General features: G+C 40.6%; 1 protein-coding gene across 1 annotated transcript in view; it reads right to left on the bottom strand.

Annotated features, from left to right (window-relative positions):
* Efcab5 (EF-hand calcium binding domain 5) overlaps positions 1-25,637 on the bottom strand; it is a 147,528-nt gene that overhangs the window by 79,790 nt on the left and 42,101 nt on the right. Inside the window, exons 4-6 of the mRNA XM_045159537.1 lie at positions 17,086-17,242; positions 12,289-12,337; positions 5,709-5,779 (exon numbers count right to left, since the gene is read on the bottom strand). Coding sequence (XP_045015472.1) covers positions 5,709-5,779; positions 12,289-12,337; positions 17,086-17,242 — 277 coding nt within the window. The remainder of the gene's footprint in view (positions 1-5,708; positions 5,780-12,288; positions 12,338-17,085; positions 17,243-25,637) is intronic.

Raw genomic sequence — 25,637 nt, forward strand, 5'->3', positions numbered from 1 at the left:
TAAAGGACAACCTGACCTGGTGTCCTCTCTCAAATTTTCTCTATCCCCCCAAAATCCACAAAAAGTGTTCTAAGGACCAAGATGGAGAAGCTATACTTTTCCCCATTTTTCTTACCAAGGAAAGCTAAAATCCCTAGATATGAGATACAAAGCAAACTTGATGATCGATCGTTACTGGTAAAAGGCTGGCGGCTGGCTCAGGCCCTCAGGCCCTAAAGCACTGAGCAGTGCCAAGTGCCAAGAGGTTCTTTTCCCTCATAAAATGGCAATGTAGAAATCCATACAGGAACAGACAAAAACAAAAGCAAAAGCAAGAAAAGCTTGCTTTAGCCAAAGGACTGGGAAAGGAGCAACCTAGAAAGACTAAATAAATAAATAAATAAACTAATTTTAAATAGTTTGTCTTCTGAAGACCTGTTCTGAAAGAAGGAATGGAAAACATCAGAAAGGAAGAGCAATGAAAAGAACAATTACAGATAAATAGAATACATTTCCTTTCTTCTCTTGAGTTCTCTAAGCTGCATTTAACAGTTGAAACATAAAGGGGTGCAACATGGGATGGGGAGATGGCTCAGCAGTTAAAAACTATGCTTACTAAGCCTGCTGGCCCAGGTTTGATACCATGGAAGTACAGGAAATACACAAATTAATGATGATGTTATAGATAGGTAGACATTAACAGGCTTGGAGGTCATCGAAAGATGAAAGGGAGGAAGGTGGAGGTATCAAAACTACAGTACCCTCCCTCAAGAGTTAATCCAGGGTTGGAGAGAGGTCAGTGGTTAAGATGCTTGCCTGAAAAGCCTAACAATCTGTGTTTGATTTCCCAGTACCCATGTAAAGCCAGATGCACAAGGTGGCATATGCATCTGGGGTTTGCTTGCAGTGGCTAGAGGCTCTGGCATACCCATTCTCACTCTCTCTCTCTCTTCCTCTTTCTACTTGCAAATATAAAAAATATCTTTTTAGAAAAAGAGTTAGGGCTGGGGAGATGGCTTAGCGGCTAAGGTGCTTGCCTGCAAAGCCTAAGGATCCATGTTCAACTCTCCAGATCCCACATAAGCCAGATGCACAAAGGTGAGGCAAGTACAAGTTTGCACATGCCTGGCGCAAGCGTCTGGAGTTCAATTGCAATGGCTGAGGCCCTGGCACACTAATTCTCTCTCTTTTCCTCTAAAAATAAAATAAAATAAAAACAGGGTAAATCCAACTGGACCTTGTCAATCACTCATTTGGTCAAGAGACCACCCCTCACCTAAGCACATGCTAAGGAGATGGGAGAAACAGCGATCTCCTTAATGAGATAATGTACACATACACCCAATAGTCCCATCCCCCTGTTCTCATGCACCAGATCCATAGAACAGTCTATGACATGTAAAAACCAAGTGGCAAATCATGTGAGCAATTAGTACAATATGAAGAAAAATATCACAATGTTAACAGTGGATATAAATTGGTAACAGAATTACTGGCTTGCATTTTTCTTCTTTATACTTTCTACCTATATATTTTTTTATTTTATTATATTTATTTGCCAGCAGAAACAGAGAAGGAGAAGAGAGAGAAAGAGAGAGAGAGAGAGAGAGAGAACGGGTGCATCAGGTTCTCCTGTCAATGCAAAGGAACTCCAGATGCATGTGCTGCTGTGCTGACTTTATGTGGGTACTTGGGAATCGAACCCAGGTCCTTAGGATTTGTAAGCAAGCACCTTAACCACTAAGCAATCTCCCCAGCCCTATCTATAATTATTCATAATGAATCTATATTACTTTGTTATTAAGATAGAATTCACATATGATAAAATTCATATATTACTTTTGGAATTAAAATAAAAAACACGGGCTGGAGAGATGGCTTAGCGGTTAAGCGCTTGCCTGTGAAGCCTAAGGACCCCGGTTCAAGGCTCGGTTCCCCAGGTCCCACGTTAGCCAGATGCACAAGGGGGCGCACGCGTCTGGAGTTCGTTTGCAGAGGCTAGAAGCCCTGGCACGCCCATTCTCTCTCTCTCCCTCTATCTGTCTTTCTCTCTGTGTCTGTCGCTCTCAAATAAATAAATAATTAATTAAAAATTAAAAAAAAATAAAAAACACAAAAACAGCCAGGCATGGTGGTACACGCCTTTAATCCCAGCACTTGGAAGGCAGAGGTAGAAGGATTGCTGTGAGTTTGAGGTCACCCTGAGGCTACATAGTGAATTGCAGGTCAGCCTGGGCAAGAAAGCAAGACCCTACCTTGAAAAAAAAGAACTTCCACTTAGGATGGCAGAATAGGAACTACATGGAATAAACCAGGTGAAAAAGAAGCAAGATACCACACAATACATTCTTCTACCAAATAGTGAAGCTACTTTCACTCTTGGGTGGAGAATCTGCTTTTCTATAGATCTCTGGCAGAGAATACTGGGAAGATCTAAAACCCATCAATATGACAAGAAAAGATAATCACCTGCCCAGCATGGGACAAGTCAGCTCTATCATATCTGCCAGGGCCCAGGAGACACTGCAGAGGAAGCAGCGATTTTAACATTGCTAGCCTGACAACCAGCTCCAAGAAGATGGCTTTGAGATGTGGTCACTCAAAACTCAACAAAGCAGAAATTTAAAGGCTGCAGAAAGTTCAACACTAAATCAGACTTCTAACATGCCCACCAGGGCTCAGGGAACATTGTGTAAGAGGGAATGGAAAGACTGTAAGAACCACAGGGTGGGAAGGTATATCCTGAAGCATAGTCCCACTTCCATAAAAACTGACCATGGCCTTCATGGCCTCACAATGAATACCGATAACTCCACTGAGGAGGACCCTCAGTAGCTAGGGGCCATGGGAGAGGGAATATGAATATAATTTAATGGGAATATAACCAACACGTGATATGTTCAAACAGTAAAGTACATAATTTATATTTTTAAAAATTGGGCTGGAGAGATGGCTTAGCAGTTAAAGAACTTGCTTGCAAGGCCTAAAGACCTATGTTCAACTCTCCAGAACCCATGTAAGATGCTTATGGTGGTGCATGCATCTGGAGTTCATTTATAGTGGCTAGAGGGCCTGGTGCACTCATTCTCTCTCTCTCTCTCTCTCTCTAATAAATAAATAAAGAAAGAAATTTAAATTTAAAAAACTTTCTGGGGCTGGAGAGATGGCTTAGTAGTTAAGGCACTTGCCTGGGAAGCCTAAGGATCCAGGTTCTATTCCCCAGGACCCATGTAAGCCAGATGTAGAAGGTGGCACTTGCATCTGGATGTGTGCAGTGGCTGGAGGCCCTGACATGCCCATTCTCTGTCTCTATCTGCCTCTCTCTACCTCTCTCAAATAAATAAATAAATAAATAAATAAATAAATAAATAAATAAATAAATAAATAAAATATTGTTTTAAATTTTCTTGATTGTCCACTTGTAGGAAAACTACCATAGGACAAATAGGCAAGTGTTTTGTAAGAAAGCATACCATGCCCATGGTTATCGTAACGTGATAAAGTCTGGACTTTTCTGAGCCTATGTTAATAGCACCATTTGCTCTTATGCATTTCTGAACAGCCTATCTCACTTGCATCTGTGAGATTTTCATTTATGGAGGTGACTGAGTGATGATGTGAGCAGCCTCATTTCACTGGAAGATCTTTGTTACTTATAGCTCCCAAGAGAAGAGGGCATGCCAGTCCATATGGGGTACAAGATGTAGTAGCATCAGGCTCTGGTTCAGAGGCAAAAGCCAGGAGGAACAAAGGAAAATTCTGAGCCAGCATCTTTTTTGGAGTTTCTGTGAGAAACAGGCAAGACAGGGTAAATAGCCTACAGGCCATTTGAATAAGACCTTGTGAAGGAAGAGGTGCTCTGTCTGGCTATTTAGTACCTGACCATGGGCTGAAGTAGGGCAGGAGAAATATTGGTTCTAGACCACAGAGAAGGGATACATAAGCTTAGTCATTAATTTGTCCTGTGGATGCCAAATAGACAAAGACAGAATCTATGAAAATGGACAACATAAGTGAGGTAGAAGTTGTCAAATTCTTAGCTATGCAAAAATCACTCTAAAAAGGATTCAAGAAACCCTTCATGTTGACAGTATATACAGTGCATACTTTTCACTTTGAATGAAACAAGAATGTATGAGAAGAGAATGTGAAAGTTGTATTGAGTCTGGAACTTAAAAAAAAAGGGGGAATAAAGAAAACAAATAATTTAAAGGCAGGCTCTACAAGAGTTAGAATTCTGATATTATTAAGAGGCTTCTGTCACATATCCCATTACAGTCCGATTGTACTTTCTCAGGTGTCAGATCATGCCTCCTGTGGAACTAAACTGAATATAAACTTCCCCTAGTTGTGATCCCATCTGCAAGTTGTTTAACCTTTTTGAACCTTGGTATTTTCATTCATAAAATGAGAGGATTAAAGGGAAATAAAGGTAGAGGATAAGTGCAGCTGAGGATTATCCAAATTCACATATGGATAGGGCTAGGATAGGGCCTGGCCCATAGGAAAAACTTTTTTAGAGCTTATTATCATTTGTACAGCTAATTTTTAAAAAATTTTTATTTATTTATTTGAGAGTGACAGACACAGAGAGAAAGACAGATAGAGAGAGAGAGAGAGAGAATGGGCGTGCCAGGGCTTCCAGCCTCTGCAAACGAACTCCAGACGCGTGTGCCCCCTTGTGCATCTGGCTAACGTGGGACCTGGGGAACCGAGCCTCGAACCAGGGTCCTTAGGCTTCACAGGCAAACGCTTAACCGCTAAGCCATCTCTCCAGCCCTGTACAGCTAATTTTTTACTAAATATAAAATGCTGATTTTTTTTTTATCTTATCCAAAGGTTCCAGTGAAATTTTTCACATTTTCATTTCACTTTTTAAAATTGTTATTTTGGGCTGGAGAGATGGCTTAGCGGTTAAGTGCTTGCCTGTGAAGCCTAAGGACCCCGGTTCGAGGCTCTGTTCCCCAGGTCCCACGTTAGCCAGATGCACAAGGGGGCGCATGCATCTGGAATTCGTTTGCAGAGGCTGGAAGCCCTGGCGCGCCCATTCTCTCTCTCTCTCTCTCTCTCTATCTGTCTTTCTCTCTGTTTCTGTCACTCTTAAATAAATAAATAAATAAATAAATAAATAAATAAAAATTTAAAATTGTTATTTTATTTTATTTGGTTTTTCAAGGTACGGTCTCGCTCTAGTCCAGGCTGATCTAGAACTCACTATATAGTCTCAGGCTGGCTTTGAACTCTCAGTGATCTTCCTACCTAGGCCTCCCAAGTGCTGGGATTAAAGGTGTGTGCCACCATACCCAGCTATATTTTCATATTATGAGTGCCATTAAATGAAAAGAAATTGAGGATGTCTTTGATTGTCAACTGTATTTTAACTTTAAGAGGTTAAAATATTTTAAAGTGTGTATATTAGAAGTGATTAGCTTTATTTTTTTACTTGCACATGTGCGTGCATGCTTGCATGTGTGTGGCCACACCAGAGCCTCTTGCTGCTGCATCACTTGTTATGTTTTAGCTTACTGGGTGGCTTGGGATTTGAACTTGGGTCAGCAGGCTTTGCAAGCAGGTGACTTTAACCTCTGAGTCATCTTCCCAGCCCCAGAACTTATTAGTTTTTATTCTTTCATTGAACTTAATTCTAAGGAATGCATATGTGGCAACTATCAAAAGGCAATTGAAATTGGCAGAATCATGTGATTTAAATATTATGCAATATAACTTACTTCTATAAATTGTAGTTGGGTGAATCCTGGTTCTGTTGGCTTAGTTGTTTCCAATTCCTTGAGATGTGATTCTAAGTTTGGGATAAAAATTACTTAGGTAGTTAGTTTGGTTATAATACATTCATATTTTATATTTATAATGCTTAACATAAAATTGTTTTTCTTTCTTTCTTTTTTTTTGGTTTTTCGAGGTTGGGTCTTACGCTAGTCCAGGCTGACCTGGAATTCACTCTGTAGTCTCAGGGTGGTCTCCAACTCATGACAATCCTTCTACCTCTGTCTCCTGAGTGCTGGGATTAAAGGCATGTGCCACCATGCCTGACTTAAAATTATTTTTCAATTAATGCTTATCCATAGTTACAATAAATGTAATAGATATATAGTTGGTTAATATGCCAATTGCTACAAAGTTATTTCTTCCTGGCTTTTATTTAACCAAGCAACCCAAATATTAAAAGAATGTACCTAAATTTTAATAACTAGGTTGGGATAAAGCAGAAACAAATATTCACAGTAATACAAAAGATGGGGGACTAGGGGGATGGCTTAGAGGTTAAGGCATTTGCCTGCAAAGCCAAAGGACCCAGGTTTGATTCCCCAGGACCCATGTTAGCCAGTTGCACAAGGGGGCGCATAGGTCTGGAGTTCATTTGCAGTGGCTAGAGGCCCTGGCGCACCCATTCTCTCTCTCCCTCTTTCTCTGTCAAATAAATAAAATTTTTTTTTAAAAGATGGGGAAAAATCCCTGTAGATTTATGATAGGGATTGTACTAGTAGATTCTAAACCAGAACCTATCTATAAATTTCTTTATAAAAGGTTCCTGGTTCCTTTGTCTTTCATTTTTTTGTTGTTGCTTTTTTGAGGTAGGGTCTTGCTCTAGCCCAGGCTGACCTGGGATTCACTCTGTAGTCTCAGGGTGGCCTTGAACTCATGGCGATCCTCCTACCACTGCCTCCTGAGTGCTGGGATTAAAGGCCTGCGCCACCATGCCCGGCTAGTGTTTTCTAAATTAACTAATAATATGTGAATATGTCTTTTTAGTAAAAGATACAAATAACACAAGAGTTGTTCAGCATCTCAGAAAAATGTGTTAAGGGAGAGAACATCATGCACTGACTGTGAACATGGCTATCTTCCTTTTCCTCTGCTTCCCTCTGCATTTTTATTCACCCTTGGCCCCAGAAGTAACCAGCCATTTTTCACTATCTTTCCAGCAACTATCCCTTGTTATTTCCTTATTTTAAAATTTCTTTTATTTAGTTAATTGGAAGCAGAGAGAGATGGGAGGGGGAGAGAGAGGGAGAGAGAATGGGCACAACAGGACCTCTAGCCACTGCATGTGCTACTTTGTGCATCTGGCTTTACCTGGGTACTAAGGGAATCAGGTTTGTTAGGCTTTGTGGATAAGTGTCTTAACCATTGAGCCATTTCTCCAGCCCCAATTTCCTTTTTGTTAAAAAAAACAACTTTATTTATTTGAGAGAGACATACACACAGTGAAATAGAGAGAGAGTATGGGTGCACCAGGTCCTCCTGCTACTGCAAACAAAGTCTAGATGCAGTGTCACTTTGTGCATCTGGCTTTATGTGGGTACTGGGGAACTGAACCCCAGACGAACAAGCTTTATAAGCAAGTGCCTTTAACCATTAAATAATCTCTCCATCCCCATTCCATGTATTTCCATATTTGTGCATGTATGTAAATACATACATCTTTTTTTTTTTTTTTTTTTAGTTAGGGTTTCCCTCCAGCTCAGGCTGACCTGAAATTCACTATGTAGACTCAGGGTGGCCTGGAACTCATGGTGATCCTCCTACCTCCTGAGTGCTGGAATTAAAGGTGTGCCCCACTACGCCTGGCTTGATTTTTTTGTCTTTTTGATATAAATATTTGATCACTTGGATATGCAACTTGTTTTCCTCACTGACTGCTCATTGTAGATTTGTTTGTTTGTTTTGTTTTCCAAGGTAGGGTCTCATGCTAGCTCAGGCTGACCTGGAATTCACTATGTAGTCTGAGGGTGGCCTTGAATTCTCAGCGATCCTTCTACCTCTGCCTTTTGAGTGCTGGGATTAAAGACATGTGCCACCACGCCTGGCTTCATTGTAGATTTTTCAAATAGAATCTGGAGCTCAGGGGGAAAGTTTAAAATTGGAAGTTGAGGTAGTGTGAATAGATGTCTTTCAATAGATTCAGGAATTTATTAAAGCTTCTTAGAATTCCAGCTTTCTGGCTGGAGGAGGTGTCTGCCACTGGGTGGATCTTGGGGCTCAGCCCTAAGGTGTGGCAGTGGATTTGGAATTCCAGCCTAAAGCTGAGCAAAGTGCTTGAGTTCCCCCTGGAGTTCCTGAAGTGTGGTGTGGCTTTTGGGCTTTTGGCTTGGGGCTTCTCTCTCTGCTGGGGCCTGTAGAAGTGGACCAGCTTCTGCCATTATGGAACTTCCCCTCTATCTTCAATAAACCCCTTCCTCCATAACTGTGCCTGGTTTGGAAGTTCACCTGAGCAACCTGAAGCTGTCTACTACAGAAGTCATCAACTATAGTCATGGATTTGAATAAGAAAACCCAGAGTGTTAATAGTGTGTTAGGAGATGAGAGAGCCAAAAAGCAAACTCTAGAAAGCAACATTTAATGTACAAAAGAAGAATGAAGAAAAATGCTAAGGGGTGACCACAAATAAAAGGGCTAGAGAGATGGGTAAGCAACTAAGGCCTGCAAAGCCCAAGGACCCATGTTTGATTCTCCAGGTCCCACATAAGTCAGGTACACAAGGTGACACAAGCATGCAAGGTCACACATTGCATGTGGAATTCAATTACAATGGCTGGAAGCCCTTTTGCACCAATTCTTTCTCTTGCTCATAATTTCTTTTTTTAATCAGGAGAAAAGGATATTACAAAAGCCAAGGAAAAAGAATATCTGTGTGTGTGTGTGTGTGTGTGTGTGTGTGTGTGTGTACATGCACATGCATATGTCATAGCATATGTGTGGAGGTCGGAGGACAATTTTCGAGTTTGGTACAGTCCTCCACCCCGTTTGAGGCAGGGTCTCTTGTTTGCCTCTCTCTTTGCCAGGCTGGCTGGCTATGAGCTTCCAGTGGTTCTCTTGTCTCCTTGCTGTGAGCTTCTGGAGGATTCTCTTGTCTCCACCTCCCACCTTGCTGTGGGCACAGTAGGGTTACACATGCCTGAGACAGTGTCCAGCTTTATGTGGTTTCTAGGGATCCAAACTCAGGCACAGCAAGGTCTTTCTCAACTGAATCATCTCCCCAGCACACAAAATGAGTTGTATAAACACATAAGAGAGTGACAAATAAGGATGAATGTGGCAGTTAGCAAAAACTTCCCATTTGATATGACAGTTATGTAATCCATATTGGCTTTACTAAGAGACAAACACAATCTTACAAAGAAAGAACTAATACACTGGATTTCTCTCCACAGTATCTGCTGCCTGATGTAGGCTGGCACAAGGTCATATCAAAGATTTTTCTAACACTCTTGAATTTTATAACTGCTAATTATTATTATTATTATTATTATTTTTTGGTTTTTCGAGGTAGGGTCTCACTCTGGTCCAGGCTGACCTGGAATTATCTGGGTGGCCTTGAACTCATGGCAATCCTCCTACCTCTGCCTCCCGAGTGCTGGGATTAAAGGCGTGCGCCACCACGCCCGGCTTATAACTGCTAATTATAAGGCATCAGTTATTGTGGTCATAAGAAGACTGTATACACTTTTATACAAGCACATGCATTGAAGGCTGACATCTCCTTCCAAGACCCACTCCAAGCTGTGAAAGTTATGCAAACTAACTGGGTTTCTACCAGTAGTGGCTGTTGAAGAATACATCTGTCTCCTGATCTTCGAGCACTCTAAGGGGATAATTAGGTGTCGCCTATCTCAGTGTTCTTTAGTCCCTCGCAGTATCTGGAACTGAGTGCCCAATAAATAATAAATGACTGAAACAGAATATAAGTACTATAATAAAGGAACAGAGAAGAGAAACAATTATTGTCTGCTGGAGGACAGAGAAGAGGAGAGGGAAGGGACATGGAATGGTTTAGAATTTCTCTAATTTTTATCAGATCCCAAAAGAATTCTCTTAATTCACTCCTGCACAACCATCCAGAATGAATAAATAAGTGCAGCTATTTCAAAAATATTTCTGAATCAGGAGTGGAGACTGAGCCTGGCCCAAATCAATGAACAGGAAGACACAAAGCATATTTTACTTTAAAAAATAAGAACAGGGACTGGAGAGGTGGCTCAGCAGTTAAAGGTGCTTTCTTGAAAAGCCTGACAGCCTAGGTTCAATTCCCCAGTACCCATGTAAAACCAGATGCATAAAGTGGCGCATGTATCTGGAATTTGTTTACAGTGGCAGAAGGCTTATACTCATTCTCTCTCAAATAAATAAATAAAGAAAAGACTTAAAATATTCTGACAATCTGTAGTTGTTACTATAACACAAGTGGTCAAAAAAATCAACTGGTTATAAATTATGTAAATCTCAGGACCAAACTCTAACTCTTTAAGTGACAAGTCAGATTGTGTGTGTGTGTGTGTGTGTCTGTGTGTGCGTCTGTGTGTGCACCCCGTCTCATTTAGCAGTTGGGGTGCTTGCCTGCAAAACCTAAGGACCCATGTTTGACTCTCCAGATCCCGCATAAGCCAGATGCACAAAGGTGAGCCAAGTGCAAGGTCACACATGCCCACTAGGTGGCACAAGCATCTGGAGTTCAACTGTAGTGGCTGAGGCCCTGGTCTCTCTCTCTCTCTCTCTACCTCTCTCTCAAAAAAAAAAAAAAAAATTACAAAAAAAAAAGAAAGAAATGCATCAAAATCTCCTGCATGGGGTGGTACTCCTTTATTCCTATGTGTATAGTGGAGTTTGGGGGAGTTTTTTGTGATTACAGTGGTGGGGAGCTGGTACAGAGGCAGCACTCCTACAGTTTCTGCACAATAAAGGCTTTCCCCTTCATGTTACAAATTCAAGGAAGTGGAAAATCTACTTATAGAAATTTTGAATTTAGAACTTGTTTTATATATACATACAGAGTAAATATTGCTGTTGCCTTTTAAGTACTTTTATTTATTTATTGGAGAGCAAAAGAGAAAGAGGTACAGACAGGGTGAGAAAGAGAGGGGGGGAGAGAGAGAGATAATGGGTGTGTCAGGGCCTCCAGCCACTGCAAATGAATTCCAGACTCACAGGTCACCTTGTGCATCTGGCTTTACATGGGTCCTGGGGAATCGAACCTGGGTCCCTTGGCTTTGCAGGCAAACACCTTAACTGCTAATCCACCTGTCCAGCCCCTGCTATTGAATTTTATAAAGTTTATTTATTTGAGAGAGAGAGAGAGAGAGAGAGAGAGAGAGAAAGAAAGAAAGAAAGAAATGGGCAAAGAGAGAAAGAGGGAATTGGCCTTCTGCCAGTGCAAACAAACTCATGACACATGTGTCACTTTGTGCATCTGGTTTTACATGGCTACTGGGGAATTGGACCCAGGCTGTCAGGCTTTGCAAGCTAGTGCCTTTAACAGCTGAGCCATCTCTCCAGCCCCACCTTTTTATCTTATTTATTTATTTTTGGTGTTGGGGATTGAGCATGGATACTTGTACATGCTACAAATATTCTCTACCACTGAGCTATACATCGAACTTTTAATTTTGCTGTTGAATTTTCCCAAAAATGTAACTACTTCGAATTTATTAGTTTAAATATTTAATTGATTAATTTGCAACCAAAGAGACAGAAGAAAGACGGACAAACAGAATGGGTGTGCTAGGGCCACCAGCCACTGCAAACAGACTCCAGATGCATGTGCCACTTTGTACATCTTGCTTTACATGGGAACTGGGGAATTAAACTCAGGTTGTTAAGCCTTAATTACTGAGTCATCTCTCCAGCTCCTACTATGAAATTTTAAGGAAGGATTGAATATAAAATTCATTGTGGCACTTAACTGGTAGTTGTTTACCATTTTTGAAAAATTGTGTAACAGAAAGTTACATTATAAGTTGAATTTGAATTTCAGTATAACATACTTGTGTGTTGGTCTGAATTTGTAACTCTTCTAGTCACTGGGACTTAAATCCACTCATTGTACCCTTATTTCAAAGTGTAATAGACAAGGAAAATGGTTAATTGAATATAATATTCCTTTTCTTATATCTAAACACTCAAGAAAAGTAGATAGAAATGTCTTCTTCATTTTGTTGTAACCACTTATTTATATATCAACCTATATAATTTTAACACCTTTCCTTGTAATTTTCCTTTATATCAGTTATAATGCATCTTTCTTGTTAAATTTTGTAGGTAATAATTTCTAGAACTATCATAGATTAACAAGGGGGCTCGCACAGTATTTGTAACACAATGGGGCATCAAACTAAAGGGAATGAGGACAGATGATTGCTTCTGTGCTTTCACTGCACAGAGCAGAGGAGCCTAATTTTATCCATAACAGTTTCCAACAACCTAGGTCTCAATATTGACTCTTCATATGAATTCAGTGCCTCCCTCCCAAAAGAAACAAAAATAACAATAAAACATTAGAATGGGCATACTCACTAAGTCCAAAATCTGCCTTCTGGAAAAAGTCATGAAGAACATTCTGAATCTGCAGATAAAAAAAGGAAAGGAGAGAGAGAGTGGAAGAGGGAGGAGAAGAGGGGAGAAAAGGAAGAAGGAGTGAATGGATGGAGAGGCAAAGGGAAAAAACAGGAAAATAAATCATATATTACTCATCAATTACCACATATTTAGTATTTCAGACTAAAAGCCATCTATGATCTTTCTAAGTACGGAGTGATCTTTCTTTTCCTTTTCCATTTATTTATTTATTTGGAGGTAGAGTTTCAATGTAGCCCAGGATGACCTAGAATTTACTATGTATTCTCAGGGTAGCCTGGAACTCATGGTGATCATCCTCCTTAGTGCTGGGGTTAAAGGTGTGTACCACCACACCCAGCTCTCTTTTTAATTTTTATTTATTTATTTTGTTTTCTCCAGGTAAGGTTTCAATCTAGCCCAGACTGACCTGGAACTCACACTGTAATTGCAGGCTGGCCTCAAACTCACAGCGATCCTCCTACCTCTGCCTCCCAAGTGCTGTGATTAATGCCACCATGCCCAACCTGATCTTTCTTTTCCTTCCTTCCTTTCTTTCTTTCTTCCTTCCTTCCTTCCTCTACTCCTCTATAGCTAAGAAATAGAACCAGTCTAGATGTTCATTGACAGATAAAAGCATAAAGAAAGTGTGGAATATACACACAATGGAATTATATTCAGCCATAACGAAAAATTAGATCATGCCATTTGCAGGAAGATGGGTGGAACTAGTGATCATTATATTAAGCAAAATAAACAGGTCTCAGAAAGACAAATACCATGTTTTCTCACATATGTGAAGTCTCCATTTAAATTTATAAATGTGAGTGAGTGAGTGTGTGTTGGTTGGGAATATAGAAGAGGGACCACGAGAGGAGAGTAAGAGACCTTAAAAGAGAGGGAAGGGGGCTGGAGATGTGGCTTAGTGGTCAAGGTACTTGCTGGCAAAGTCAAATTACCCCAGTTTTATTCCCCAGTACACACATAAGTCCAGAAGCACAAGGTGGCCATGCATATAGAGTTTGTTTGCAGTGGCTAGAGGCCCTGGCATACCTATTCTCTCTATCTGCCTCTTTCTCTCACTCTCTTTCAAATAAATAAGTAAAATATTTTTAAAAGAGGGGGGAGGGAAGAAAGAAAGGGTAATGGAATACATGTGACAAGAAAACAGGATGGGGGATTATCAGAGGGGAAACAGAGGATCAGTAAGAGTAGTAAAGCAGACTTGGTGGTACACACCTTTAATCCCAGCACTTGGGAGGCAGAGGTAGGATCTTTGTGAGTTCAAGGCTACCTTGAGACTGCATAGTGAATTTCAGGTCAGCCTGGGCTAGAGTGAGACCCTACTTCAAAAAACAAAACAAAACTTAAAAAAGAGTTGTGGGAGTAAGAGGAAGGTTAGTGGGAAAGGGACAGATAAGGATATATATATATATATATATATATATATATATATATATATATATATGAAAATACTGTAATGCAACCTATTACTTTGTATGTTAACTTAAAAATATCCAAATCTTTGCTGGGTGTAGTGGCGCATGCCTTTAATCCCAGCACTTGGGAGGCAGAGGTAGGAGGATTGCCGTGAGTTCAAGGCTGCCCTGAGACTACAGAGTGAGTTCCAGGTCAGCCTGGGCTAGAGTGAGACCCTACCATGAAAAACCAAAAAAAAAAAAAAATCCAAATCTAGGGGCTGGTGTGATGGCTTAGCGGTAAAGGTGCTTGGTTGTGAAGCCTAAGGATCCATGTTCAATTTCCCAGTAACTATGTAAGCTAGATGCATAAGGTGGCATATGAGTCTGGAATTCATTTACAGTGGCTGGAGGCCCTGGTGCACCCATTCTCTCTCTCTCGTTCTGTCTCCCTTTTCTCTCTCTCACTCAAAAAAGTAAATAAATAAATAAAATTCAAATCCAGGCTGTAGAGATGGCTTAGTGGTTAAGGTGCTTGCCTATAAAGCCAAAAGACCCAGGTTTGATTGCCCAGGACCTACATAAACCAGATGTACAGTGGTACATGCATCTGGAGTTCATTTTCAGTGGCTGGAGGCCCCGGTGTGACAATTCTCTCTCTCTGCTTCTTTCACTCTTCCTCTCTTTCTCAAATAAATAAATAAAAATAGGAGCCAGGTGTGATGGCTCATGCCTTTAATCCCAGAACTCAGAAGGCATAGGTAGGAGGATTGCCATGAGTTTGAGGCTACCCTGAGACTACACAGTGAATTCCAGGTCAGCCTGGACCAGAGTGAGACCCTACCTCAAAAAAAAAAAAAAAAAAAAAAGTCTGGACAGATGGTTTAGTGGTTAAGCACTTGCCTGTGAAGTCTAAGGACCCTGGTTTGAGGCTCAGTTCCCCAGGACCCATGTAAGCCAGATGCACCAGGGAGCACATGCATCTGGAGTTCGTTTGCAGAGGCCGGAGGCCTTGGTGTACCCATTTTCTCTCTCTCTCTCTCTCTCTGTCTCTTTCTCCCTCTGTCTGTTGCTCTCAAATAAATAAAAATTTTAAAAACTTCTAAAAATAAATTTAAAAAAATTTAAAATTCACAGGCTGGGGTTAAGTTAAGGCATTTGTCTGCTAAGCTAAGGATCCCAGTTCACTTCCCCAGGACCCACGTAAGGCAGATACATAAGGGGGCAAATGCATCTGGAGTTTTCAGTGGCTGGAGGCCCTGGCGCACCCAATTTCTCTTTCTTTCTCTGTCAAATAAATAAATAAATAAAATATTTTTTAAAAATTAAAATTCAGCTGGGCATGGTGGTGCACGCCTTTAATCCCAGCACTCAGGAGGCAGAGATAGGAGGATCACTGTGAGTTCAAGGCCACCCTGAGACTACAGAGTGAATTCCAGGTCAGCCTAGACTAGGGTGAGACCCTACCTTGAAAAACAAAAACAAAAACAAAACAAAAAAAAATTAAAATTCAGATCCATTGAGTTTCACACTTGCATTTTTTCCTCCCCTCTCCTGGCAACCACTGATTATTTTACTTTTTCCATAATTTTTTCTTTTACAGACCATCACATAGTTGGAATCATGTTATATGTAGCCTTTTCATGGCTTGATAGCCATTTCTTTTTAGCATTAACATGACTTTGCATGTCCATACAAAGATTTCTTTCCTTCTCTCTCTTTTTTTTTTCTTTTGAGGTAGGGTCTTACTCTAGCTCAGGCTGACCCAGAATTCACTATGTGGTCTCAGGGTGGCCTCGAACTCATGACAATCCTCCTACCTCCCAAGTGCTGGGATTAAAGGCGTGTGCCACCACTTCTGGCTTTGTTTTCTCTTTTCTTTTGAGGCATGATCTTACTTACAAACTCATTATGATCTTATCTCAGTTCTCAAGTGCTGAAATTAAAGGTGTGAGCCACCCTGCCTGGTTCAAGTTCTTGTTTTGTTTTTACATCTGTTCATCTACTTCAAGATATCTTAGTCACTTAGCTGTTTTTGCAATTATGGATGAAACTACTGTATATCTGTGCATAGATATTTGTGTGGACAATAAGTCTTCAATTAGTTTGGGTAAATTGTACCATTTTGCATCCCACTAGCAGTGAACGAAGGTTCTTGCTGCTGTACATCTTTGCCAGCATTTGCTGTCCATATTTCGGATTTTACCATTATAATAGGTGTGCAGTGGTATCTCATTGCTCTTTTCATATGAAGTTCCTAGGCCAGAGAGATGGCTTAGCGATTAAGGCATTTGCCTGTGAAGCCTAAGGACCCACATTTGACTCTTCAGGTCCCACATTAGCCAGACTCACAAGGTGAAACAAGCGCATAAGGTCACACATATGCACAAGATGGTGCATGCATCTGGAGTTTGATTGCAGTGGCTGGAAGCCCTGGCATGCCATTCTCTCTCTCTCTCTCATTAAAAAAATACAAAAGCAACATGAAATTGCTTAATGACTTGATGCTGGCATTATTTCATAGGCTTATTTGCCAACTATTGAACATGTATATTCTTTGGTGATGTATTTTTTCAGGTCTTTTGACTATTTATTTATGTATTGAGATAGGGTTTCACTATGTAACCCAGGCTGGTCTTAAACTTTCAATGATTCTCCTGCCTCAGACTCCTGAATACTGGGAGTATAAATATGTGTCATCATACCCCTAACCTTAAAAGTTAGTCAGAAACTAGACTTATGTCTGCCTTTTAAAGGGTCCATTTGTTTTCTTGTTGAGTTTGAGAGTTCTTTGTATGGTTTTGAGAATAGTCTTTTATAAGCTGTGTCTTTTGCTTTTGCTCTGTGGCTCATCCTGCTTGGTCCATTCTGAGTCATTTGTACTAAACCAAAATATGCTTGGCATTATATCTAATAATTAAATATTTTCAAATCTCTACCCACAGAAGAGAAAATATTCAAATCTTAAGAGTGTAGCTATTTTTCGTAGCAAAGGAATGTGGTCTCATAGATCTCACCAATGTGTACACACACCATAGAGAGGCAAACCAATGCAATCTGTATCTGTTTATAATGATTAATTTGAAAACTCTTACCAGAATCAAGATTTTAGAAATCCTTCTAGACTTTTGTTCCAGGTTTATTTATTTTTTATTTTTTTTTATGTTTAAGAGAAGTTGAAGAAAAACAACTCTCATGGACCAGACAAGTCAAGAATTGACTTATCTCAGCCACAGTGGGCACTTGAACAAGGCTTTTGGTATTCTATTCAGTACGCTAGCAACTGCCCTCTTACCACCCTCTTCCTCCTTAGTACCCTTCACATAGACCTCTTGCTTACCACCACTGAAGGAATCATTCCTTTCGGGTCTAGAATCCACTCATTGAACTGTTCCTGCAGAGCTTGTTTCCTCATGTTGGCCACCTTGACTTTGATTGCGTGCATTTGTTCTCTTTGTTCCCTTTTCTCTTTAATCCTCTCCTTCATCTTGCGTGTTCTGAAGGGTGTAGAGATGGAATGCATGTTAAGATGCTTGGATTTGATTCATATTGTTCCCATGACATAATAGAGGACAGAGCCTCACTTAAACTCTGTGGTTATCTTTTTCCATGAACTCTCCCCCTCAAAGAGAGGTGTAGTGAGCCCTCCACCAACACTTGCTGAATTCATCACTCATCCTAAGCTGCTCTCTAGTATTACTTCACTTTTTATATAGGTGAATCTTATTTTACCCAGCTCACTACTGTACTAAGAAGTATTTGTGGGAATGTAAGTGAACATAACAATTATGGAAAACTGGATGGAAATGTCTGAAAAACAGAATTACAGATGATCCAGCAATCCCACTTTTGTGTACTTACCTGAATGATTTAAAATTAACTTGTCAAAAAATGTCTGAATTCATATGTTCATTGCCCTAATATTCACAATTGCCAAGTTACTGAGTCAATATTTTTTTTTTTGTTCTTTTACTTTTTTGAAGTTGGGTCACACTCTGGTCCAGGATGACCTGGAATTCACTATGGAGTCTCAGGGTGGCCTCGAACTCACAGCGATCCTTCTACCTCTGCCGCCCGAATGATGGGATTAAAGGTGTGCACCAATACATCCTGCTGAACCAATTTTGAATGGATAAGAAATGTGGTATATGGGCTGGAGAGACAGCTTAGTGGTTACAGGCACTTACCTGCAAAGCCAAATGACCCAGGTTCAATTCCCCAGGATCCACATAAAGCCAGATGCACAATGTAGTGCATATGTTTGGAGTTTGTTTGCAGTGGCTACAGGCCCTGGTGTGCCTATTTTCTCTCTCTCTTCTTCTCTCACACACAAATAAATAAATAAAATAATTTTAAAAGTTTTTTAAAATATGGTATATAAGTACAACCAAATACTACACAGCCTTCAAAAGAAGAGACTTCTAATCTTTGTGAAACAGGGCTATAACTGAAAAATGAGGCTAGGTGAAATAAGTCATGCACAAAAATAAAAATGCCACATGTTCTCATTTATACATAACATAATATAAAACAAACTCAGAAGCAGAGAATAGAATGGCTGTTACAGAGGAGATGATGACTATAGGGTACAGAATAGTAGTTAGGAAGAATAAGCTTTTTAAAAAAATATATCAGGTTTTTGTTTTGTTTTGTTTTTCAAGGTAGGGTTTCACTCTAGCCCAGGCCAACCTGGAATTCACTATGTAGTCTCAGGGTGGCCTCAAACGCAGGGCGATCCTCCTACCTCTGCCTCCTGAGTGCTGGGATTAAAGGCGTGCGCCACCACACCTGGCTTTTTCTTTTCTTTTTTAAATTTCATTTATTTATTTATTTGAGAGAGTGAGAAAGGGAAAGGGAGAATGGGCACGCCAGGGCCTCTAGCCACTGCAAACAAACTCCAGCTGCATGAGCCACCTTGTGCATATGGCTTATGTGGGTCTTGGGGAATTGAACCGAGGTCCTTTGGCTTTGGAGGCAAACGTCCTAACTACTAAGCCATCTCTCCAGCCCAAGGGTAAGCTTTTTAAAAAAGATCTGCCAAAGCCAGGCTTGGTGGCACTGCTTTTAATCCCAGGACTGGGGAGACAGAGGTAGGAGGATCACTGTGAGTTTGAGGCCAGCCTGGGACTACACAAGGCGTTCCAGGTCAGCCTGGGCTAGAGCAGAGACCCTATCTCAAACAAACAAACAAACAAACAAACAAACAAACAAACAAACAAGCAGACAAAGATCTGCTGCAAATAATACAATTAATAGTAGTATATTTCAAAATTGCTAAGAGTATAAATTTCAAATGTTCTCTCCATAAAAAGGAAAACTATTTGAGTTGAAAGGTATCAAATTTGTTTAATTATTCCACAAAATTATAAAAATAACACATTATGACCTACAAATACATACCATTATAAACTATACATTTATAGTCTTAAAATAATTTATTTTTATTTATTTATTTGGAAGAGAGAAAGAGGCAGTTAAAGAGAGAATGGGTGCACCAGGGCCTCTAGCTGCTGTAAACAAACTCCAGATGCATGCGCCACCTTGTGCATCTGGTTATGTGGGTCTTGGGGAATTGAACCTGGGTCCTTAGGCTTTCTAGGCAAGTGCCTTAACCACTAAGCCACTTCTCCAGCCCTTATATTATCAGAATTATCATAAATATTCCCAGAGTCCATTCTACATGATCAAAAGGATGTATTACACAGCCTAAAGGCCATCACCTTCTTTTTCCCTTGGACATAAAATTCATCTGGAGGGTGGCTGGGGGACATGGCTCAGTGGGTAAAAAGCACTTGCTGCACAGGGATAATGCTCGGAGTCTAGACTCCCAGAACCCAAATAAATGTGGACACAGTAGTACACATCTGTAAAGTAATCCCAGCATACCTATGGTAATATGGAAAGTGTAGACAGAAGACTCCTTGGAAACTTGGGAGCCAGCTAGCTTGACGTACACAGCCAAGAACAAGACGCCCTGCCTTAAAGAAGGCAGAAGGTGGGCACTGACTCCTAAGGTTGTCCTCTGGCCTCTACATGTTACTCACACATATGAATACACAAATACACCACAGAGAGAGAAGGGAAGAGAGAGCATTTCCTTAAAAAGCATCATCTAGGGCTGGAAAGATGGCTTAGCAGTTAAGGTACTTGTCTGCAAAGCCAAAGGACCCAGGTTCAGTTCCCTAGTACCCACATAAAGCCAGATGTACAAGGTGGCCGCACATGCATCTGGAGTTCATTTGCAGTGGCTAGGAGGCCCTGGCACATCCATTCTCTCTCTCTCTCTCTCTCTCTTTCCCCCTCTCCCTCTCTGAAATAAATAAATAAAGCATTTTTAAAAATAAAATAAAAACATCATCTGGAAGGACACTGATCCAAGGACTAGGATAAAACATGGAAGTTTATAACAAACATTCCAGGTTGTTGTTCTGATGCCAAGGACCAATCATTTGAGAAATATGTCTGGGAGCATATCTTGGCTTATTGCCACTATCTGGCTAGAGTCAAATGCTTTGGCATCCCTGCTCAGGTCCCAAGTACAATAGTTATCTTGTACTCAGCCAGAGATGCATCACCCAGGCTGAGAATGGGGAAAGAATGGTGGCTTCAAATTGTTCCCATGGTACTCATTCCTATTAGAACTTAAAAAAAAAAAACAAAACTGTTCTGATCAAAATAAAATCACATGGCTGAAAATAATAAAAAACTGTTAGTTTCAAGTGCAGTTTTTTTTTCCCAACAACTTTTGAAATAAATATTTATCTTTCGAAGAAGAAAAACCAAGACAATTGAAAGAATTTGAAATGTAAAAGGATTTTTACTAAAAATTAGAAAATTGGATACCTCTAATAGTCCAAAATAAATTGTTGAATCTAAGTCATTATTTTATGACCTTTGTGAATCTTTAGGAAAAGAAGACTTCAAGTTAAACTTTGAAGCTTAAAAATAAAAGCAGTAAGTTTCACAGTGCAGAAAAGCCTTGTGTGAACTTCTGAATGATTAATTAGTATTTTAAAGGAAGTGCTAAGTTCCTCTGATGTACCTGCTAAGCAGCCAACCCTTCCAGTCCCTTCTGTCTGTCTCTCATTCTGCTCTTCCCCTACTGCTCATCTCTCTATTGCTTCCTCTTCCTTGTTCTCTCTGTACATATTGGTCCATAGTTTCCATCTTTAAAAAATTATTTATTTATTTATTTGAGAGCGACAGGCAGAGAGAAAGAAAGAGAGAGAGAGAACAGGTACACCAGGGCTTCCAGCCACTGCAAACGAACTGCAGACACGTGCGCCCCCTTGTGCATCTGGCTAATGTGGGTCCTGGGGAATCGAGCCTCGAACTGGGGTCCTTAGGCTTCACAGGCAAGCACTTAACCACTAAGCCATCTCTCCAGCCCACAGTTTCCATCTTTATTCCTACATGGCTCTGCATTCAATACCTGTGCCTTATACCTAATGTTTTCCTCATTATACATTCACTCATTCACTAAGCCAGTCACTCACTCATTATATAAGCATTTATTGAGCACTTCTTCTTCATTTTGAAGCTTAGGGTCTAGTGACAGAATAGGTAAATAAGTGGTATAGTGTAATAAGTACTGAGTGTCCCCAGATTCTCATGATACAAAAATAGATTCACAAGGGCTGGAGAGATGGCTTTGTGGTTAAGGCGCTTGCCTGTGAAGCCTAAAGACCCATGTTCTACTCTCCAGATCCCAGGTAAGCCAGACACACAAAGGTGAGGCAAATGAAAGGTTGCACAAGCCCACTAGATGGTGCAAGCATTTGTAGTTAGATTGCAGTGGCTGAGGCTTTGGCACTCCAATTCTCTCTCTCTCCTCTCTCTCTTTCTCTCTCTCTCTAAAATAAAAAACAATTCACAAAATTGTCTTGTTACATTTTCATCTGCCTAAAAAGTTTTTCTCCCTCTCTTTATCTAGATCTTCTATATGCTTTAGATCTCAGCTCAGACATCATTTACTCCCACTTACTAATGTCCATATTTAGAAACAAAATCAAGTTTTGTGCTTCAGAGCCACTGTACATGAGCTTCCAAATGGATTTTAAATTGTTTGTGTCACTCTTTCAGGGAATGAATAACATTTCTGTTGCCTGTGTTATTTCACACACAAAAAAATGTTTATATCAATCAGCAGAATTCTACAGCATCTGACAATTTTAACTTTGGGTAGTATAAAGTATTTGTAACCTACAGGCAGATCCTAACTATAAATCCCCACGTAAGGGGCCTGGAAGGGAAGAAATGTGACAGAGTGGTCAGTCATGAAAGTGGTCGATTCCTCACATTCCTGTATGGTCTCTTTGTAAGTACTTTGCATTGTATCTGAAGAGGAGTGTTTCTATGGTCCTTGACCATGTGACCTGCAATGGCCACTAACAAACAAAATACAAGCAGAAATTTGAAAAGTGTTTGAGCATTGGGGCTTATCCTGTTTTATTTAACCCGAGAGCTTCCACCAGAAATAGTCAGCTAATAACTAGAAAAATGAATAAGTTCATCAATTGCCATTTTACTGTAATGTATAGTGAATACTATGATTCTTTTTTTTTGTTGTTTTTTTTTAAACCGTTTTTATTTTATTTTATTTTATTTTTGTTTTTTGGAGGTAGTGTCTCACTCTGGCCCAGGCTGACCTAGAATTCACTATGTAGCCTCAGGGTGGCCTCAAACTCTGCGATCATCCTACCTCTGCCTCCTGTGTTGGGATTAAAGGTGTGTGCCACCATGCCTGGCTTATTTCACTTTTTAATTTGACAGAGAAAGAGGGAGAGAGAGAGAGAAAAAAAATGGGTGCACCACGGCCTCCAGCCACTGTAAATGAACTCCAGATGCACGCGCCCCCTTGTGCATCTGGCTAACATGGGTCCTGGGGAATCAAACCTGGATCCTTTGGCTTTGCAAGAAAATGCCTTAACTTCTAAGGCATCCCTAAAGCCCTTATTTCATTTTTATTTATGAGAGAGAGAGAGAGAGACTGGGCATGCCAGAGCCTTTAGCTACTGCAAACAAATTCCAGATGCATGCGCCACTTAGGGCATCTGGCTTATATAGGTCCTGGGGAATTGAACCTGGGTCCTTTGGCTTTGTAGGAAAGGGCCTTAATCACTAAGCCACCTCTCCAGCCTTTTGTTGTTGTTGCTGTTGTTTGTTTTTTGAGGTAGAGTCTTACTCTAGGCCCAGCTGACCTGGGATTCACTATGTAGTCTCAGGCTAGCCTCAAATTCACAGCGATCCTCCTACCTCTCCCTCTCAAGTGCTGGGACTAAAGGTGTGTACCACCATGTCCAGCTGTGAATCCTAGATTCTATACAAAGGAAAGATGACCCATGAACTCAGTCCAAAGTTACCAACTCACAAAATCTTGAGCAAATATTGATGGTATTGATTTAAGTCATTAAGTTTGGACATAGTTTGTTATACAGCAAAAGCCAACACATAAAGCTGTATGTGGTGGCACATATTTATAATCTCAGTCTGAAGCAGGAGGATTGCTATGATTTTGTATATAGCGTGGGCTGCATAGCAAGACCTTGCCTCAAAAAATAAAATGAAGACTTCTTGTTAAGATGGCGGCATAGTTACCACGCCAAAGCAGCCTGGGGGGAAAAAAGACCAAAAAACCTCAGCAAAATACACACTTTTACTAAAAAGTAAGGTGTATAGGAAACTGAAGCGGCAGTGGAGAAGTAGGAGAGATCCAGAGCATCCAGAGCCCGCACAGGCCAGCAAAAGCAGCCCCGGCAGCTCCGCCAATGGCGGCATCGGCGGCGGGGCGCACCAGAAAGCTGCCAGGCTCGGCTCCAGCCTCAGGAAAAGCCAGGTGCGGGAGCTTCCTCTCACACTGCGCTCTCCGCAACTCGGGAAACGTGAGGGGAGAGCGGCAGTGAGCAACGGAGGAGCAGACCGTGAGGTAGAAGAACACGTGGAGCAGCGAGAGAACCGGAGCAACTGCGGCTCCCTCCCCTCCCCCACCGCCTGAGCCCAGCATCCTGGGACCGACCATCCCAACTTGAGCCGACAGTGGGACCCAAGCAGGAGCAGAGTTCAGCAACAACATCAGCAGCTCCAGAACCGGTACCAGCGGCCCCAGCAGCAGCAGACCCAGGAGTGGCAGCAGCAGCAGACCCAGAAGCAGCAGCAGTTCCAGAAGCGGGGGTGCTGATCTGCAGGGCCACAGTTGCCAGGCTTGGTTTGCCCCGCAGGAAAAGCCAGTGCCCAGCTCCAGAAATCAGAACAGCAGCCCAACGACCCAGGCAGCAACTTGACTGAGACCAAACTCATCCAAGGTAACTGGGTTTGCAGCAGGGAAGGGTCTCACTTGGTCACAAGCCGACTGAGATCCCTCAACAGACCAGAAATCTTAACCTCTATGTTGATAGAGGATCTGGTTGTTATAATAACTACTCTGGCATACATACTTGGGGCTGTTTTTGACTGAATGGGTACAGTGTTTAGTTAACTTTTAGGATCTACAGGTGTTTTATTCCACTCAGCCTACTTGAATACTCCCATAGCAGGGAATCTCAACCCCTAGGAGCACCTTTGTAGATACTCTCAGAGTCTTAGGAGCCACATCTAACACCTTAAGCTCCTACCCTGAAAATATATAACATCAAATCAATTGATACAGCTAAGAATACCCAGCTAGCTAGAAAATCAAAGCATTAACATAATCCAAGATGCAAAAATATATACATTATAACACAAGAAACACTAAAAAGCAAGACGATATAAATCCACCTAAAAGTATTAATGCATCAGAAATGACCTCCAGTGAGAACGAGTTAGAGGAAATGCCTGAAAAAGATTTCAAAAGAATGATTGTAAATATGTTCAAAGAAGTCAGAGAACAAATCAAAGGAGTCAAAGAGGAACTTAAAGAGGAAATCAAAGGAATCAAAGAAGATGCAGGACACCAACTTCATGAAATGAAGAAGGCAATACAAGACATAAATAAGGAAATAGAAATAATAAAGAAAAACCAGTCAGAATTACTAGCAATGAAGAACACAGTTAATGAACTAAAAAACTCTGTAGAAAATCTCACCAATAGAATGGATGAAGAAGAGGACAGAATATCTAAACTAGAAGACCAGGTGGCAGATCTACTACAGGCCAACAATGAGAAAGATAAACTTATAGAAAAGTATGAGTGGGAATTTCAAGATATTCGGGATACTATGAAAAGATCAAATATTAGAATTCAGGGCATAGTAGAAGGAGAAGAATTTCACTCAAAAGGCATAGTAGGTGTCTTCAACAAAATCATAGAAGAAAATTTCCCCCAAATAGGGAAATAGGTGCCAATACAGATACAGGGAGCCTTTAGAACCCTAGACAAAACCTGGAAAGAACCTCTCCTCGCCATATTATAATCAAACTTCCAAACACACAAACCAAAGAAAAAATATTGAAAGCAGTTAGAGAGAAAAATCAAGTTACCTACAAAAGTAAGCCCATCAGGATTACAGCAGATTATTCAACACAAACTTTTAAAGCCAGAAGGGCTTGGAGTGATATATTCCAAGTTCTGAAAGATAACAACTGTCAACCAAATTTACTTTATCCTGCAAAGTTATCCATTCAAATAGACGGAGAAATAAGGACATTCCATGACAAAAGCAGGCTAAAGGAGTATTTGAAGACAAAACCAGTTCTATAGAAAATACTTGATAGAATCCTCCATGCTGAAGAAAAGGAAAAGCACACATATAAGGAACCTAGAAAAAACAAGCAATACTCAAATACTAGTTAACAGAAGAGAGCACAGGTAGAACCAGAACCACAAAAAAAAAAAAAAAAAAAAAAAGGCAAACATAAATACACACCTTTCAATAATATCTCTTAATATCAACGGCCTCAATGCCCCAACAAAAA

This window comes from Jaculus jaculus, chromosome 9 (assembly GCF_020740685.1).
Source record: "Jaculus jaculus isolate mJacJac1 chromosome 9, mJacJac1.mat.Y.cur, whole genome shotgun sequence".
Lineage (NCBI taxonomy): Eukaryota > Metazoa > Chordata > Mammalia > Rodentia > Dipodidae > Jaculus > Jaculus jaculus.